Source organism: Anas platyrhynchos, chromosome 15 (assembly GCF_047663525.1).
Source record: "Anas platyrhynchos isolate ZD024472 breed Pekin duck chromosome 15, IASCAAS_PekinDuck_T2T, whole genome shotgun sequence".
Taxonomy (NCBI): domain Eukaryota; kingdom Metazoa; phylum Chordata; class Aves; order Anseriformes; family Anatidae; genus Anas; species Anas platyrhynchos.
In genome coordinates, this window is record NC_092601.1 from 11,969,388 (window position 1) to 11,986,536 (window position 17,149).

A 17,149-nucleotide genomic window follows, 5' to 3' on the forward strand; every position below is an offset into this window, starting at 1 on the left:
AGGTTAAGGTGCAAATTATACACAATTTACAACAGTGTAAATGATTACAAGAAAAAGGTTACTTCATGAAAAGAATTGTACTGCCTGGTCAGTTTTGTACTATGTTCTGTTCTCATTATTTCAAAAGAAGCAAATGATAAAGTAGAAAGGGCTTCACTCTTGATTACTTCTTGATTAGTGTGTCCAGGCTTTGCATTCCAAACAGTCTTACCAGAGCTTCTTTGGGAGACATGTCCTGAAAGCTGAATGAACCACTGAAGATTGAGCTGCCTGGAGTAGATCCTCAGTAGTGTCCACAGCAAACAGGTCAGTAAATCATGTTTGTCTGAATTTTCAGTGGTGCTAATCACTGAGAAGAAGCAGTTGGTACTAAATCAGGAAAAATAATTTCTGATTCTAGCAGCTATTCATAGGACTTCATCATTACTGAGCCCTTTTCTCGATTTTCTTGTTTCATTTTCATTTTTAATTTTGCAGGTAAAAGTGTTAAGAACTGTTGAAGGCTTTCTCTCAATAAAACTTCACGTAAATTTTGGCAGACCACTAGGGAACACTGAATTTTGAATCTTTTTCATTTTGTCAGCTTTGAATACCCTTTCCAATCTTGAACACTGTTCCTAAATGTCCTCAGTCACCTCTTTACCTGTTGTGGTGTATGTTTTGTCTTTACAATACTCTTAAATCTATAGGCTTTAACTAAATCATAGAATTGAAGCAGACTGAGAAATGAAAAATGGCTTACTATGTTATTAAAAATAATAATCAAAATAATTAGGTCTTTCTGTTACAGAAATTAAAGTAGATCAATTGTTTATCATTATTAACAGTAGCAGTCACAACCTCAAGGAAAGGTTACATTTAACAAAATGCTTGGTAATTTTACTGAAGGATGTTTTCTTAAGTAAGAAAAATAGTTTAAAATGTATTTTTTTAAATATATTATTCCAATATCCACTTGTAATATTTAAAAGTCCATATTTTACCAGTAAAACCTTTTCTTACATGAAATTTTTTCACCAGTTCTTTTTAATAGGGTTTTGATTTAAAATGTAGGTATCACTTTAATTCTAAATTTCTGTTCAATAATCCTGATTCTGAAGTAGATGACATGGCTCTCCTGTTGCTTATCACAATCCCTCTGGGATACATACTGTAGTTGTCTGAATGCATGTGCTGGATTTTAATAAGTTTTGCTTTCCATTCCCTATATCAAACACCCCCTTGGGAAACTGATTCTCACTGTCAAGGGAAAAATTCCTCTTACTGCTGTGAACCTAGTTCTTTTGATTTTAATGTATTTATTTGTTGAGTTGAGCACTGTTTTACCTACTGTTACTGGAAAAGATGCCACTTAAGGATGTAGAATCATATGAGGTGAATATAAAATCAAGTATTTTTTTCTCTGGAGCAAAGATACCGTACAGGATTATTTAAAACTGGTCAGTATTTCTCTTCCACAGTCTCCATGTAGCCTTGAGCACACCATGAATTACTGTTGGTTTTACCAAATTACCTGTTTGGGGTGGGGATGGGAGACCCAACGTTCCAGAAAAATCACATTTTTAAGCTGCTAATATATATTCTCTTAAAACAGGCTTTCAAATGTATTCACATTTTATTTGAGAGAGCTTTGTAAATCTAAGCAAAGCACTTTCTTTTTGGTCATCAAAATGTTTAGTGTGATTCAAATTGTTCTGTTTTTATCCAGTCTGGTTCTCTACATTGTTGATGGTTCTGGAGGTGCAGGTAACTCTGTTCATGCTGGAACCCCACTGATAGTCATGAACTGATGTTACTGGGGCTGGGCAGACCTGCTGGGGGTAAGCAAACATAGACCTCGCAGGGGAGTTGCTGCAATGCCATCTCAGCCCTTCCTGTCAACTGCTGAGCCAAGAGCATGTTTCTCTTTGACTGCACTGACTTCCAGGCACTCAGCTCAGCCTTGCCTCTTTGCTTATTCTACTGTGTTAAAGGCAATGGGTTAAATGTACTGGGTTAAATATTTTTGTAAAATTCTCCTTCACTCAGCAAATTAGAAGTGAAGAATCAGTAACTCTTCTGAGAATCTCTGGTACTGCTATCTCCCAGCAGTGATATTACCAGAATGATATTACCAGTCGCTGAATGTTTTTTTTTATGGCAGAAATGATCATGTTTTACACTCCAGCAGGTTTTGTGTAAGTACACGACAGTTCCTGTATGGCCTATATCCAGTAACTCATTTGTGCATATCTGGAAGAATTCTAATATCTTCACGAGATTCCTTTCTTCATCAAAGATCACAAAGTGTAACAAGATGATGAAACATTCTGCATCTGGTTCACACAATTTTTATGCTGTCAATCATCATTGAAAAGATTTAAGTTGTGAAAGTCACCGGTATCTCAGTTCGTTCTCCTCATAGGAAGATTAACTATTATTGTAACAGATTCTGCAAAGAAAAAATGAAATAATTCCGCTGTTAAATTAGTTGTTTTGTCTTGGGGAATAAAGTTTTTTTATAAAAACCATGATCAGTGCATCAGAGGTAAGTGGTTACGGTTGAGGACATGGGACAAGAGATAACTAGTGTTGAATACAAAACTAGCTTAAATGTGTGGGACAAAGGGCAAAGCTCACTGTCTTTGCAGCTTTGCTCAGTCCACAGAAATTTAACATGTAAAAGAATTCAATCAAGAGCTTATTTATAATTTATTCCTAGCTGATAGATGGGTTCATCCTTGTAAGAACAGGGAAGAAAATAACCTGTATTTCAGCAGTCATTCACTGTAGCTTATAATGAGCCTAGTAATTTGCATGTAGCAGTTGAAAATGGAAAATCAATAGATGGGCCCTGATTTTAGAATCATCGTTGCCTACCAGGACCCCACTGTCTCCTGCTCTGACTGCAGGCTTTTCCAGATACAAACCAGGTTTTGCTCCATGCTTCAAAATGTTCATGTATGTTTAACAGAAGCTTCTAAATAGCATTAAAATGGCAGTTTGGCAAGGTTCAGAAGCAATCTTTTGACTGCTGAAAATAATAATAAAGATGGAAGAAAATAGAAGAAAAAATAGCAGTGGAGAGGAAGAAAGTCACTGGACTTGGGAGCCTTTAGGATTATTATGGTGAGTACAGGTGGAAAAGGGAGGGCATTTACAGTGAGGAAACAGAAACTGGAAATATCCTTTAGTTTCGTGTGAATGAAAAGGAATCTCAGAGAATAGCTATTGAGTGCACTGGTATAAGAATAAATAACCTTCTTACAAAGTAGACAATAACAAGCTGATGTTGTGTTTGACTAAAGAGAGCTGTGGGCCATTAGCAGCCCCAAAGAGCACACTGGGAATCTATAAGGTTCAGCCAAGCTACAGAAAAGATACATGATGAGGACAGTATATTAAGTCCTTAAAAAGCTGTTCATATAAGATACAAGAAAGCAGGCTGGGGAACTTTGCATTTAATGAAATTATTAGAAGCATCAGTTTTGCTGCAAATCGCCTAAGTGACTTCAATTAATAATTAATCTGTTCATAACTGAATCATCTTTCTTTGGATAATTTCAAGGTGATACTTACCTTTTTCATCATTTTTGTTGCAGGATTCATCACAACAATTCCATTACCTTTCTTGTGTAGTCTACAGCATCTACATACATCTTCTGCCATGAAGATATTTAAATTACCAATTCTAAAATCCTTGTGGACTCAGAAACCTCTGTATAGGACTTTCCATGGACACTCCAAGCTGCTTGCCTCTGATGTGTATTCACAGTATCAGGCTGTCAGACGGGGTGAACAAGAAATACCAAAGTACTTTAACTTTGCAAGTGATGTACTGGACAAATGGACTGAAATTGAAAAGGTAGAAATCTTTTGTTGTGCAGATAAGATCCATTAATTCATTTGAAATAGATATGTTTTGCTTTTATTTAAAAAATAATAAGTTGCTAAAACTAATTTGCATTAGGTGATGATACAGAATTTCACTGCTTGCTTTATTTTTTTTAAAACGTCTCTGACCCTTGGTGCTCTCTGTGTAGGAAGCATTAGTAAGACCTTTATGACTTTGATTTAATCTTGGAATGGCTGTGCTTATTCTTTCCACATGCCATAATGTTAGATGTTTGCATCATAAAAATAAGGGTAGCTTAACAATAATAGTGCATACCAGGGAAATTTCTCTGACGAATGTGTAATTGCCTTGTTCCAAGGTAGATTCTGCCCTGTAATTGGTTAACTCTCTTTCTGAGCTTTTGTGCTAGTCCTGGTATACTGCATTGTCCTGTTTTATTTTGTCCTCTTTTTGTGAAGTTTCTGTGTATTAGTATTCCACAACTCCATCCAGAATATCAGGGATATGAGGTCAAGTGTTTCATGTTAAGCGTTATCTTCTTTGGAGCATTAATGTTCAGCATGAAGCTTAAACTGAAATAGGATTGAGGCTAGGACTTTAGTCTGGAGACAATTGGGCTGGTAAATATTTCAGGTTCAAAAATGGAAGTTTATTGGGAATGTATGAGCATGATCTATAGCAAGTCTTGCACAAATAATAGCTAATATGCAAGTTGTGAGACACTTGAATGCTCCATAATTTGCAGGTATTTATGCTTTAGAATTCCATGGCCTTTTGGAATAAAATGTTTTTGTTTTGAATCCCTATGTCTTACAGGCTGGAAAAAGACCATCAAACTCTGCTTTTTGGTGGATAAGTGGAAAAGGAGAAGAAGTGAAGTGGAGCTTTGAGGAGCTGGGCTTCCTGTCACGGAAAGTGGCTAATGTGTTGACTAAAGTATGTGGACTGCAAAAGGGGGACAGAATTATTGTGGTCCTGCCACGAATCCCAGAATGGTGGCTGGTGAATGTGGCTTGTATGCGAGCAGGTCAGTGAGCATATCTGAGAGTAGTAAAACTGGTTAATAAAGTAATCATCTGAAAGGATCAAGAATTGTTTATAAAGAAGTAATATAAATTAATAATGTAGCTACCGATTATGCAGGCAGTCCTGAAGGATTTGTACTAGGTGCCATGGGGTGGGTGACCTGGAAGCATGGAGATGGCAGAGGACAGGGAGTTATGGAGGTCAGCAGATGGGTCCACATTTCATTTCTTACAGGAGAGCAGAGCAGCTCCATTACTCCACTGTTAATTGACTTGGGAATGTCAGGGCAAATTCATCTTAGAGGTCAGTTTGGGAATAATTAGTAGTTTAGGTTCTTAGAAAAGGATCAGATGTAAAAAATGCTATCCCAAACTAACTTTATTGCTCTTCCAGGAATTGTCTTAATTCCAGGAACGACCCAATTATCAGCCAAAGACATATTATATCGACTCCAGGCTTCAAAGGCCAAGTGCATCATTACTGATGACACAGTGGCTCCTGCAGTAGACTCAGTGGCATCTGAGAGCCAGTTTCTGAAAAACAAGCTGATCGTGTCCAAAGGCAGTAGGGAGGGATGGCTAAACTTCAGTGAACTGTACAAGTGAGTATGCATTAGTGGCATTGCAGTCATGATGCAGAAAGTAGACATGTTCTCCACAAGCACACATTTAGAAGTATTCATCAACTGAAAATACTTATCCAATAACATTAAGCCTTAATGGTGTTAATCCATGACTGCCTAATTGCTGTTTTCATATCAGAATTGTTTGCTAACAGTAGTTGTTTGCTAACAGCGGTCTTATTCCAGGAAGTTTCTACCCTCTTCTTTCTAAGGGAAAGTCTATTATTGGGGAAAGCGTAACTCGACATTATTTAATCTAGTTTGGTTAAAAGCTTCTGTGAAGCTTATTTGAAATAGGGGTTGCAATGTGTAACCCATCATTAGATTCTGAAACCTGTGTAAAGTAACCATTAAAGTCACAATTGCATTCTGTGTTTTAAAGAAACCAATCTGCTGACCATTCCTGTGCCAAAACAAGGATTGAAGATTCAGTGAATATCTTCTTTACCAGTGGAACCACAGGTTCTCCAAAGATGACTGAACATTCCCAGGGTAGTCTTGGTTTCAGACCCCTGTTAAGTGAAAGGTATGAAAGGTTTGAGCCTGGTTGAATGTGAGATAATTGGAGCTGCATATAGTAAAACTGTTGAGAAGTTACTGAGTAAGAAATACGCAATTGTACGGCCACAGTCCCTCTTTCTCTAAAATCAGGTTAGAAATGCTTACAGATTTACAGGTGAGTAGGATCAGCCCCAGTGTTTCCATGTTCCAATGAATATCTCCTAGCCTTTCTTTAGAGTGGTTCAAAGGACAGCCATCAGCTGGGAATATTCTAGTGTGCAGTACCGAAATATATCATGCTGTTTGGGCTATAAAAAGTTTTGTTATGTGTGTGGATAAAGAGAGTCAGAGTTTATTTTGGTTACACAGATCAACCTGGTCCCTGAGCAGACTTAGAACTAAAATATCTGGTGTCTAACACAGCATCCATGCATGCTTCTGCTTCAGCTCTATCTTCCTCCCCAGTGTGAAGTCACTTCATTGGAGTTCTTTCCCTTACTTTATCCTATGTTATGACTGACATCATATATGTATGATATATTTATGTGTATATATTTCTTTGTACAAACGTGTACTTAAACCTTAGATGCCCTTTTATCCCTGAACTAGCTCATAAGATGAACTTACTGAGAGTGGCCAGTGCCCATGTTGCTCATTAGGAGATGTTGTGTTTTTTTCTGGAGGGTGTGTGTGTGTGTGTGTATGTGTAAGGGGTGGGGAGGAAGGACATGGCTCTTTTTTTTTGTTTTCTTTCATTAAAAAAAAAATAAAAAGTTACCATAACCTTTTTTTTTTTTTCCTCCTGTGTTTAGGTACTGGTTGGATTTGACTCCATCAGATGTAATATGGAACATAGCAGACACAGGCTGGATATTAACTTCACTGACGTCTGTTTTTGATGCCTGGGTTTTTGGATCATGCATCTTTGTGCATCAGCTCCCACAGATTGAATCAGCAACCATCCTAAACGTAAGGAAGAAATTATGGATATGTGTTAATCTGCAGAAAGGGAGCAAAAAGTAATTCTTAACTGCATACAAAGATTTATTGAGAGTTATGTCCACTGTTGCATTCAAGATACTGCATCCTTTCCATAAAGCCTTATTCATGTTTTTAATATACACAGAAGGGGCCAATCCTGAGATTCCCTCATATGTTTCACTCATAGCTGGTGAGCATATGAGTGAAAATCATCCCAAAAGCAGAACTAATTGCTTACATATATTTCCAGTCACTGTGGAGGTAATGTTGCCTGGCATTAATGCAAACTGAATCTGAAGTGATTCTCTGTATGTACTGGCCAAGGTGAAAGCAAAAACATCTCAGTAATGTAGACAGGCTTATTCTGCCCATGCTTCCAGCTGTGCAGTCTGGGTGTTATGTAGGGATGTGAGCATGGGATTTTGTCCAGTCAAACATACTGTGATTCTCAGCCTGTTGTGGCAAGTTTAGGGGAGTTTCTTACCCAACAGAGAGTATCTAGTGCTCTTGCTTAGAAGGGAGAGCTTTTGTCCCCTTCTGTACATCACCTATGTACCGTACAACCACAAAGCAGATTTTTTTTGGTCTGAGCTTCATATGTCATCTTGTTTAACTCACTAGACTCTCTGCAGATTCCCTATTGACACTCTGGTTGGTGTTCCAACATTGTATCGCATGCTGGTGCAAAACGATCTCTCCAGGTAGGTTAAGAGATTATCTACCCTAACTACCCTTTAGTGATCTTCTGGATCTGGCTTTTTAACTAGTAGTAATTCAGTTGAAAATATCCTTTATGAAAAGACAGTCATACAAGATGTGTGAGTTTTGCTGAGCTTTATGATCAAACATAGAGAAACTTGATGTTTTCTATGAGAAACTTGAGACTTTTCATTACTGAACTTGAAAGCAAATCCCAGAGGGTATGAAACTGAGCGCCTGTAAAATTCTGTTCTCATTTTCAATTACCACGTTAATTGTCCACTGGGAAGGGCTGTCATCCTAGAAAGTCAGCATTAGCATAACTGCGGTGTAGCAGTTGAACATCATCTTCTGTTCCAGTTTCTCACTGACAAATGAACTGGCACCATTTGTACCTTCTCTCTTGCACTTTCTCACTTGGACTTTTGCTGAGGGTCAGCAATCAGGCCCCTTGCTCAGCAAATTGATCTGGGGTTAGTTACAGGCTTATGCTTAAATCCCAACTGACTTCAGAAAAAAAAGTTTTCTTTGTTTTCCATGTGTGTCGACCTGTGCTAATATTCGTTTATAATGTTGAGTAAAGACTGATATCCTTGTTTTATTGGGAGCCCATGATCAGGAGTCCTTTAATTTCCCTCCTTCATGGGAATAACTCTCCCCATAAACAGCACCCCAGTGTTACTTGCTTACACTTGTATGCTGTTTTTCTGCTCCTTCTTTGACCTGATAGATATGTTTCTCTTTGTTTTTTTAACTCCATGTGAAGTTACAAATTCATGAACCTGAAGCACTGCATGAGTGGAGGAGAACCGCTAAACCCAGAAGTTATGGAAAAATGGAAAAGCCAGACAGGGCTGGACATCCATGAAGTGTATGGCCAGACTGAAACGGTACATCTATAGTGTCAATATTCTGCTAAATATTTGTAATTCCTTTTTGCTTTATGATGCTTTTAGTTTCAAGAACACTGTTGATTCTTTCACATTTCTGTGAATATTTTAGTAACCACCTCTACTGATAATCTCTGACAGAATGCATTTTCACGGTTGTCCTCACAGAATCACACAGAAACATGGATAGTTGGGAGAGGATGTTCTCTAATATTTCCTTAAATGTCATTAAGCAAATTCCAGTTGACAGTGACTGGAAAAATGGCAGAGCTTGAAGCTAAGGAAGAAGATTGGTTATTAGAGGATACAGATTCTTTGCAGTTAGTGGCACAGGTTACTTTGTTTCTTGATCTTACTCATTTCTACCATACAGCACTAATATATAGGATTCTATGTATCTTAATTCCTTACTTTGAGATTATTCATCAAAATACACTTAATTGAATGTGAATGTAGCAGTTTTTTGCGACAAATCTTTATTTTGCTTTTTATTTTTCAGGGAATAATCTGCTCTGTTTTTAAAGGGATGAAGATTAAACCTGGATCAATGGGAAAGGCGGCTCCCCTTTTTGATGTTCAGGTTTGTTGGGTACTCTAGATTTTTTTCATCAGTTTAGAGGGTTATTTATTTTTTTGACTCAAGTACACGTTGTTTTTCATTCTAGGTTGTAGACAAAAATGCAAATATTCTGCCTCCAGGACAACAGGGGGAAATCGCTGTCAGAAGCAAACCTATAAGGCCACTTGGTTTGTTCTCTGAATATATAGTAAGTATTTTCCAAAACAGCAGCCTCCCCAAAATATCTCCAGTTCCTTAAGGATTATAAAGGCCTGATATTTTTCACCAGTTCTCAGGTTTGCTGACTCATCTTTGAGTCCTGACCTGTAGAAGCAAACTGGTTTAGTAGAGAGAATCTGAGAAGACGCCCTTGAGAACAGAGGGGAAAAAATGTGATCCAGACTTCACTTCATCCCATTCTTTAATTCAGATTTTGGGTCAAGGACTTTAAAACACAGATTTGAAAACCCAGCCTGAAACATTTCCCTAACATCCTCACCACTTACCATGATCTCACTGAGGAGTACCGTATATTCACTATACACTATCTGAAAAGCTAGATAAATATTTATGGTAAGGATTGACCAAAAGATCGAGAAATCTAGAGCAAAACCGAGTAATTCATTTATTTGGATAGGTGAATGTTAGAAAAGCAAAGAGAAGAATTTATTTGAGATTGAGTTATTTTCAGGAGTCAGTTTGTTTTTTTTTAAAACCTGTTTTATTGTATTTTATAACAATGTCAGTAAAATTCTTCAAGAGCCTTGATTGAAAAAATTAAGTTCCAAAAAATTAAGTTCCAATTAATTTAACATTTTATGTGTTATAGCATAATGCATAGCTGATACATGCTAAAAATTTAAATGACTGTTTGTAAACCAATTCAAGGATAATCCTAAGAAAACTGCTGAAAGCGAGCGTGGGGATTTTTACGTCACAGGGGACAGAGGGACTATGGATGAAGATGGATATTTTTGGTTTATTGGAAGAGACGACGACATCATCATTTCTTCAGGGTTGGTTTGCATGTTTCCTTTCTAAATCTGCTGTTGTATAGTCTTACATGTTACACTTCAGGTGAGCTTCTGACACAATGATCTTGTGAAATGCATTGTCCACTTGCCTTATGAATGCTCACATTTGTTATTAGTTTTCCGCAGACCAGCAGTGTCATCTTGGTCATGTATCTCTAACAATTTCCCCTGCAACATCTCATCTGTTTCAACAGAGCGAAAAATTCCACTGGCAGTGGAGGGATTTTAATCTAGTTTGTTTTTTAGCTGAAATTGAAGGACACCTATATCAGAGTCAAAGACCATTGAAACATTTTCTTGCAAACATGATGAAATGAAACAATTTGGTATTGTATGATGTGACACCGTAACATGACATCAGCTGGTACTGCAGACCCCAGCTATTGGGGTGGGTGTAGGCACAGCTCAGGAGCCACCAGGAGAGCTGAGGGGGGAGATGGACAGGTAGCCACTGCCTCTCTCCGAGCAGTCCTCTACCACATGATCACCATGAAATGCTCCTACCTTATAATACAGTTAGCCTTCCCATTCTGCCTAAACTAGCTGTAGTTGGTTTTTCTCACTATGCAAATTTTAAAAAGCCAAAACATTTGGTACTGGTTTTCCAGCTCATCAAATCAAATCCTTCGTTGTTCTTTCCTTACCTAGATACCGCATTGGGCCTTTCGAGGTAGAGAGTGCGCTGATGGAACACCCAGCAGTAGCAGAAGCAGCTGTTGTCAGCAGTCCAGATCCCCTCAGAGGAGAGGTAGTGATGCTGAACAGCAATGGGGGAAGCAATATGTTTAAATATATAGCTATATAAAGCAAAGTTCTTTTGCTGTAATGTACAGCTGTAAGGCAGTCATGCCATGATGGACAATCCTACTTGGGATGACAGGCAAAACTTCTTCCTGTTTACATCCTGTTTACATTCTCTGTAGAGAGCATTACAGTGACATTTGCTTTCCTCTCATCAGACCTGCTTGTTATCAAGCACTTTCTACACACGGAAACTGTTGTTTCTGGCTGTCTTGGTATATCCAAAGTTATACTCTAACTGCACTAACATTTGACTTGGGCTGCCTGTGTGGGGAAAGCACAGCCCTGTACTGGGATGATACAGTCCTACTGTCCTCAGTGTGAACTTCAGAGAAATAGAATGTCCCTCAGCTTCTGGGCAGCCTCTGCTGAGACACTCCTTGTTACCCCTGTCTTCTTGACATCCCCCTGAGATCATGGAGCAAATCTTCCTTATGTGTAATGGGAACAGGAAAGGTTTTTTCTTAAACTTTAAACATCCTTTTGCATGTACATGCGCAAAAGCTGGGCACAACCATTAACATACACTGTGCTGGTTTCTCTCCTTCTACCTCTTGTATGTTATGACTACTTACTGGTAACCAATGTATCAGGTCTTAAAAACTGACAGTGCCAGATCACTCTTACTGACCTTGTCTTACAGGTTGTGAAAGCATTTGTGGTCCTGTCTGCCGCCTTTTCATCCAGCGACCGGGAGCACTTAGCTTGTGAATTGCAGGAGCATGTCAAGAAAACTACTGCTCCATATAAATATCCCAGAAAGGTAAATGTTTCTGTGGAGAAACTAAACTAGGGCACCCTTCTGTAAGTCACGGGAGAATTATAATGTGGATTTCCATTGTTCACCTGAAAGAGACAGTGGTAGGGGCTCAGCTAGAGCAGTGGCTCCAGAAAAATCTTCCTAAATAACAATAGTTTGTGTAAAGTATTTGTTTAAACCTCACAAATATTTCTAGGCTTTGTATGATATCCTAGTTAGATCTGCATGTTCTAAGTCAGGGTCACAATTGCAATTCTCCGTTTTTGCATTTTGTCTGGAACTATGCACTCCCCAGTGACTTCAGGGATAGCACCTGACTGAGTCTGAGTAATTATTTATCCAATGGTCCTCACAGTTTACATGTAAGAGGAAAGTCCAGGAGGATGTACTTCATGTTTCTCAGAAATCCCAGCACTACAGGAAAATTACTGCCAACAGTGCTTTAGTTCACATGTGTAGAATGCATAGGAACTAAGGACCATTAAAGACTTGGTGCCAACACCATCCCTCTTCTCTTCATTTTGTCACTCATTTCTGTCCTCTGATATTGTTTAGGTCTTCTTCATCCTTCTGTTACAGTATCCGGTTTGGTTAGCTGGGAGGCAGCTACACAGATGTTTGGCCATCTAGGCAGCCAAAGAAATTTACAGAAGATTTGCATTATGCTACCCTGATTGGGCATGGTCTTGATCCTTTATACAAGACATTCTTACTGATGGGAAGCCTCCATGTTTTCCACATATCCTGAATGCCTTTCTTGGAAAACCAGCTCTATAGAGAACATACTACATTGTCTTCTGTCTTTTTTATTTAGGTGGAATTTGTCCAACAGATGCCAAAGACAATCACTGGGAAGATTAAGAGGCATGAATTAAGGAATAAAGAGTGGGGACGGATGTAACATTGTTTGGAACTTAACAGAACTTTTTCATTCCACTGTTGCTATATTTCTCCGTTACAACTGGCCTGGTTTGTTTTTGTCAAATGCCTGAGCATCAAAACATGTAGATAATCCCAAAGTATGATGTTTGCACCTGCTTGCAAAACTTCTAATGTCAGTGCCACTGGTTCAGTTCCTGAAGCACTGCTGGGAGAACAAACAAATCATACAATTCCATTCTAGTCCTTAATATCCAAAAGCTCAAAAGAACTTAGCTGGTGACCCTTCTCTTTTAGGGAGCATCCAAAATCAGTGAAGAGATATTGCTGATACAGATTGTATAGTTCCAACTTGCAGAAAAAGACAGACATGACTTTGAGTTGTTCAAATGCTCTGTCCTTAAATGCCACATGCTCTAAAGTGAATGCAGTCCTCCTAACGTTTAATGATGGAAAAACTCCCCTATTGATTCTCAGCGTCTTATATGCTTCTTCCACAAATACTGTCTAATATGGACAGTAGCTTCATTGCTCACCCTCTATTCTGATCTTCACATATAATAGACAAAAACTCCCATACCACTTGTGGTCTTTAAAGTTTGCTGTTAGGCAAGTGACGCACTTTGTAGAACAAATCCTGGCTCTTAGCCATATTAGCCACTTGCTGCAGGACCAGGCTCTCTCTGCAACGTAGGTAGAGGTGAATCCAGTGAACAAACTCCTGTGATCTGGTTTGGATGATCACGTCAGTTTAATATTTAGATCTTCGCTTTATGAAGAAACATGTATGGCAGTGTACATACTGTTCCTTCAGTTGCACATGCAATAGTGGGCCAAGTTTTAAGGCTGTATTAGTTCTTAACTGTTCATCTTCAGGCTTGTTGTACTCAAAGACTTCATTTTCTAGCACGAATTTTCATTAAATCATGAAAATACCTTCAGTGGGCCTCTTGTGTTCATTAAATAAGAGGAAATTGCTGGAACACAGCAGCATCTCAGGGCAGGAAAGAAGGTCTTCTACAGCTGTCTCACTGCCTGGAGTTCTGTGTCTTCTGCGCTGTTTTAAAGTGAGATTTGGAGAATGCTAATTTTGAGAAAATAAAGCATTTTATTTCTTTAGCTTAAACACTTTGGTTATGTCAATGAAACAATAAACAATTTATGTAGCAGCAATGGCTGAAATGAAAGGAATCATTAATAAATACAATGTTTACATAATTCTTTTCTGATAATGGCTTCATTTTCTTAATGCTACTTAGTATTTCACAGAGATTTCATAACACTTTTCACTATTTCACTCCCAAGATTTATAGAAGTATAGATTACATAATTGTAAAACTAGTCATGAGTTATTTAAATGCAGTTGTTTTGGCACGTCACTCATCGCTGTCTAAAGCTCTTATTTGTACCCAGTTCAGTTTCCCTTAATAGTTAGGTACTGCTGGACCTACCAGGGACTCTGCCTCTTCTAGATCTTTCTGCTTGGTTTCAGACATTAAGTGTTTTACTATCGCATGCCCAGCCAGATGCAAAAAGTATAATCATAAGCAGGTGTATGCGTTGGGATTCAGAGACCCTAAAACTATCCCTGGCACTGCAATTAGCTGTTTGGGCCATTAAACTCCAGGAATATTTGAGGGTTGGTGGGATTGCTTTTTTTTTTTTTTTTTGCTTTTTTTTTTTCCTTCCATCACCAAATTGTAAGGGCCCAAAAATCAAGCAGCTAAATTGAAAGTTGGGAAAGTTAAAGGCCTATAAAAGATCTAAATGAAACTGTACCACACCCACCATAACAGTTCTACCACTGATTTCAATGGGGTCAGGAATCTTTTGACTCAAAATTCAAGTTTGTCTCATTAGAATAGTTTGTGCCAAGCTTCAGTGCCTAAACTATGACCTACTGTAATCCCTTATTTAGCTGACTCTAGAAGCTGGGTCTTTCTTGTTCTCTAGTACCCATTGTTTTTGCATGAATGGGCTAGGATCAAAGTCAAACATATTTTCAGGTTATTCATTCTGCTGTAGTCTGCGAGGTACCCTGCTCCATGTTGCAGCAACCTCTTAATAATTGATGTTCATTATACTCTTATGTCTCGTATTCAGGGTAGATGGTTTGTTTAACTGTCCTCTTCCCAAGATCCAGAGAATCACAAATAAATTTCCTCTAATCTGTGCAGAAAGATTTTGGAGACATGGATTTACAAGCAGTTGAAAGCAAAATCTCTCTCCAACACATGGCTGTTTTTTGGAGCCATGAAGTTTGAAATCTGACTGCGTTGTATCATTCTAGCTGAAAAGTACTGTTTTCAATAGACCAGCCTTTGTCTTTCAGGCCTCTTTTCCAGCCCTGTGATAGCCCAGCTTCAATTTAATGTTATTTTAAGAGACAATAAAATAATAGCTGCATCTGAAAAGGTGTTCTGTATCAAATGTATTTTTCCTGTTAGCTTTCTGATAGCTTATTTCCTGAGCTTTTAGCTTCTCATCCAAAGCCTATGGAAGCAACATGATGACTTTATTACAGGAGTGCATTGCTATGATAAGGTTGCAAATCAAGCTCCCCCAGGCGTTAATGCTGCCAGTGCCTCTGCATATTTTGCTGAACTTCTGCAAAGTCAGTACTGTTATATTAGGATTTCAAAGAAACAGAAATGGATCATAAGGAAGAAGCTGTTGTGTTCTTGGGGCTCTGTGGTCTTCAGCCCCTGCTCCAGAAGATAAGTAGCCCTTTACTCTTTCTGTGGTGTTTTAAGTGTGTTTAGAATGGGCAACACAGCTGTTCTAAGGACAGGAGACAAGTAAAACAACTGATTCCAGTTTTATAAAGAGACAAAACTTCAGTTTCAGCTGGGAACAGGTTCCTCTTTATTTTTTTACCCATAGTGGTTATATCAATTTTTGTCTGCTTGTTTTTTGTTTGGGACCATGGCAGCACAAGTCCTGAAAATGCATTGCTACAGATAAAGGTCTAGCAGTTTTATTTTGGCAAAATTCAAAATTCACATTTACGTTGGTAGGATGGGAACCATGTGATGAAGGGTCTCTTGAACTCCAAGCACAAACCAAGTAGGCTTTTGAGATAGATATGAGCATGAGACCCCATCTTTTGTTCTAACAGTCTCTCTGAGATAAATGCAGTGAGAATTTGAGATTATATGCAGTACTGAGGAATGATCCTTTCGTATATGATGCTGTCATAGACAATGAGAACTAATAGTTGTAGAAAGTTACAGTGCATACTCAATATTACAGGTATACAGACATACAGTGTGTCTGTGTTTATAGAGACATACATATAGTGTTGTGTGTATGTTAGCCCATAAAACTGCTTTGCTTGCATTAGTAAGAAAGTTAATATTTAGCTTTATGCCTGGAAGTCCTTAACACATTTCCAGAATGTGTTTGGAACATGGTCTTGCAGATTTGCTGGATGGCAATTTTTGTGACTTTTCGTGTGTTATTTTAGCTAGTCCACTGAGCAGGAACATTTTATAAGTGATCTATGACTTCATTTCTTTTTCCACAATACAAAAAATTGGAGTAAAGCTGTAATGAAAAATACAGCAGCCATTAGGTGAGTTTGTTTTCAGTTATTCGTAAGGCTTTTTAGATTGTTGATGTTGTTGATGTAAAACCAATTATTATGTTAATGCTTTGTATGAGTCTTAATAGTCCCCCCATTCAAATAAAAGTGAGCACAATTTATAAATGAAATGACTGTAAGTAAATCCATGTGAGAAGGATTCATTACTGAAAAGATCAGTTACAGATGGGGTAATTTGCCAAGTTCAGCCTTCACATTCAAAATATTAGATTTAAGATGCAGATCAAAAACTCATCATTAGTGTCTGAGCTTCTGTTGGCTCTCTAAGAGCAACATTGTCCAGCAGCTGCGTGATTCCTAGTGGATTCCTAGAATACAGTCTTAAAATCCAAAGGAAATTTATCTTCCTGCACAATCCTGTGGACTTCAAGGGGAGCATAAAAACCTCTGTAAGCACAGGAAATCAAATCCCCCATAAAAGTGAGAAGTTTGCTTATTATGATTTCTACCAGAAGAAGAAAGAACATAATGCTGTTGACAAATTTGGCTTCACCAAGGTCTCTGTTTGCTGAGAAGTCTACACTTCACATGGCTCTGTGCTCTCAAGTCAGGTTCTCACTGAGGGAGTGAGGCTGTGGGCATGAAGGTCCTCAGCTTTTTAAGGCCTCTGTGAAGTTTGCCAGACTGCTCAGAACATTTCATTCGTATTCATTCATAACAGCAGAATTAAAAAATAAGGTTAGATGTCTACAAATGTAACAGCCAAACCAAATCTGTGTGTTTGCAGTCACTTGCATACAATGGAAATGTCCTTACAGATGTCTAGAGTAGAGTTCCCTGGAGAAAATTTTGAACTCAAACTAGACTATACCATGGTGCCACTTCAGTGGTTCAGATGAGGAGAAATTCCAAGGCCCACAGATAGAAGATTCTGGTTTTGTTAGTCCCCCTACAAGAAACACCAGTATCCAAAAAAATCACTCCAAATGATTGCAATTTTGCATTTACAGCATTCTTT

At 38.3% G+C, this 17,149-nt stretch overlaps 1 protein-coding gene across 2 annotated transcripts; it reads left to right on the forward strand.

Moving 5' to 3' along the window:
* Positions 1–131: 131 nt before the first annotated feature.
* Positions 132–13,528, forward strand: LOC101792898 (acyl-coenzyme A synthetase ACSM4, mitochondrial). 2 transcript variants are annotated; one of them, XM_038186784.2, is made up of 15 exons: positions 132–306; positions 2,954–3,108; positions 3,582–3,844; positions 4,652–4,862; positions 5,255–5,462; positions 5,866–6,009; positions 6,797–6,953; positions 7,587–7,666; positions 8,431–8,554; positions 9,054–9,134; positions 9,220–9,321; positions 10,002–10,129; positions 10,796–10,895; positions 11,592–11,711; positions 12,523–13,528. In XM_038186784.2, the coding sequence occupies exons 3-15, from the start codon at positions 3,647–3,649 to the stop codon at positions 12,607–12,609; spliced, it is 1,740 nt and encodes a 579-aa protein (XP_038042712.1). In that variant the 5' UTR covers positions 132–306; positions 2,954–3,108; positions 3,582–3,646; the 3' UTR covers positions 12,610–13,528. The 2 variants fall into 2 exon arrangements, with proteins under 2 accessions (XP_038042712.1, XP_005018552.1); XM_005018495.6 differs by lacking the exon at positions 2,954–3,108 and having other exon boundaries at positions 133–306.
* The last annotated feature ends 3,621 nt before the right edge of the window (positions 13,529–17,149 follow it).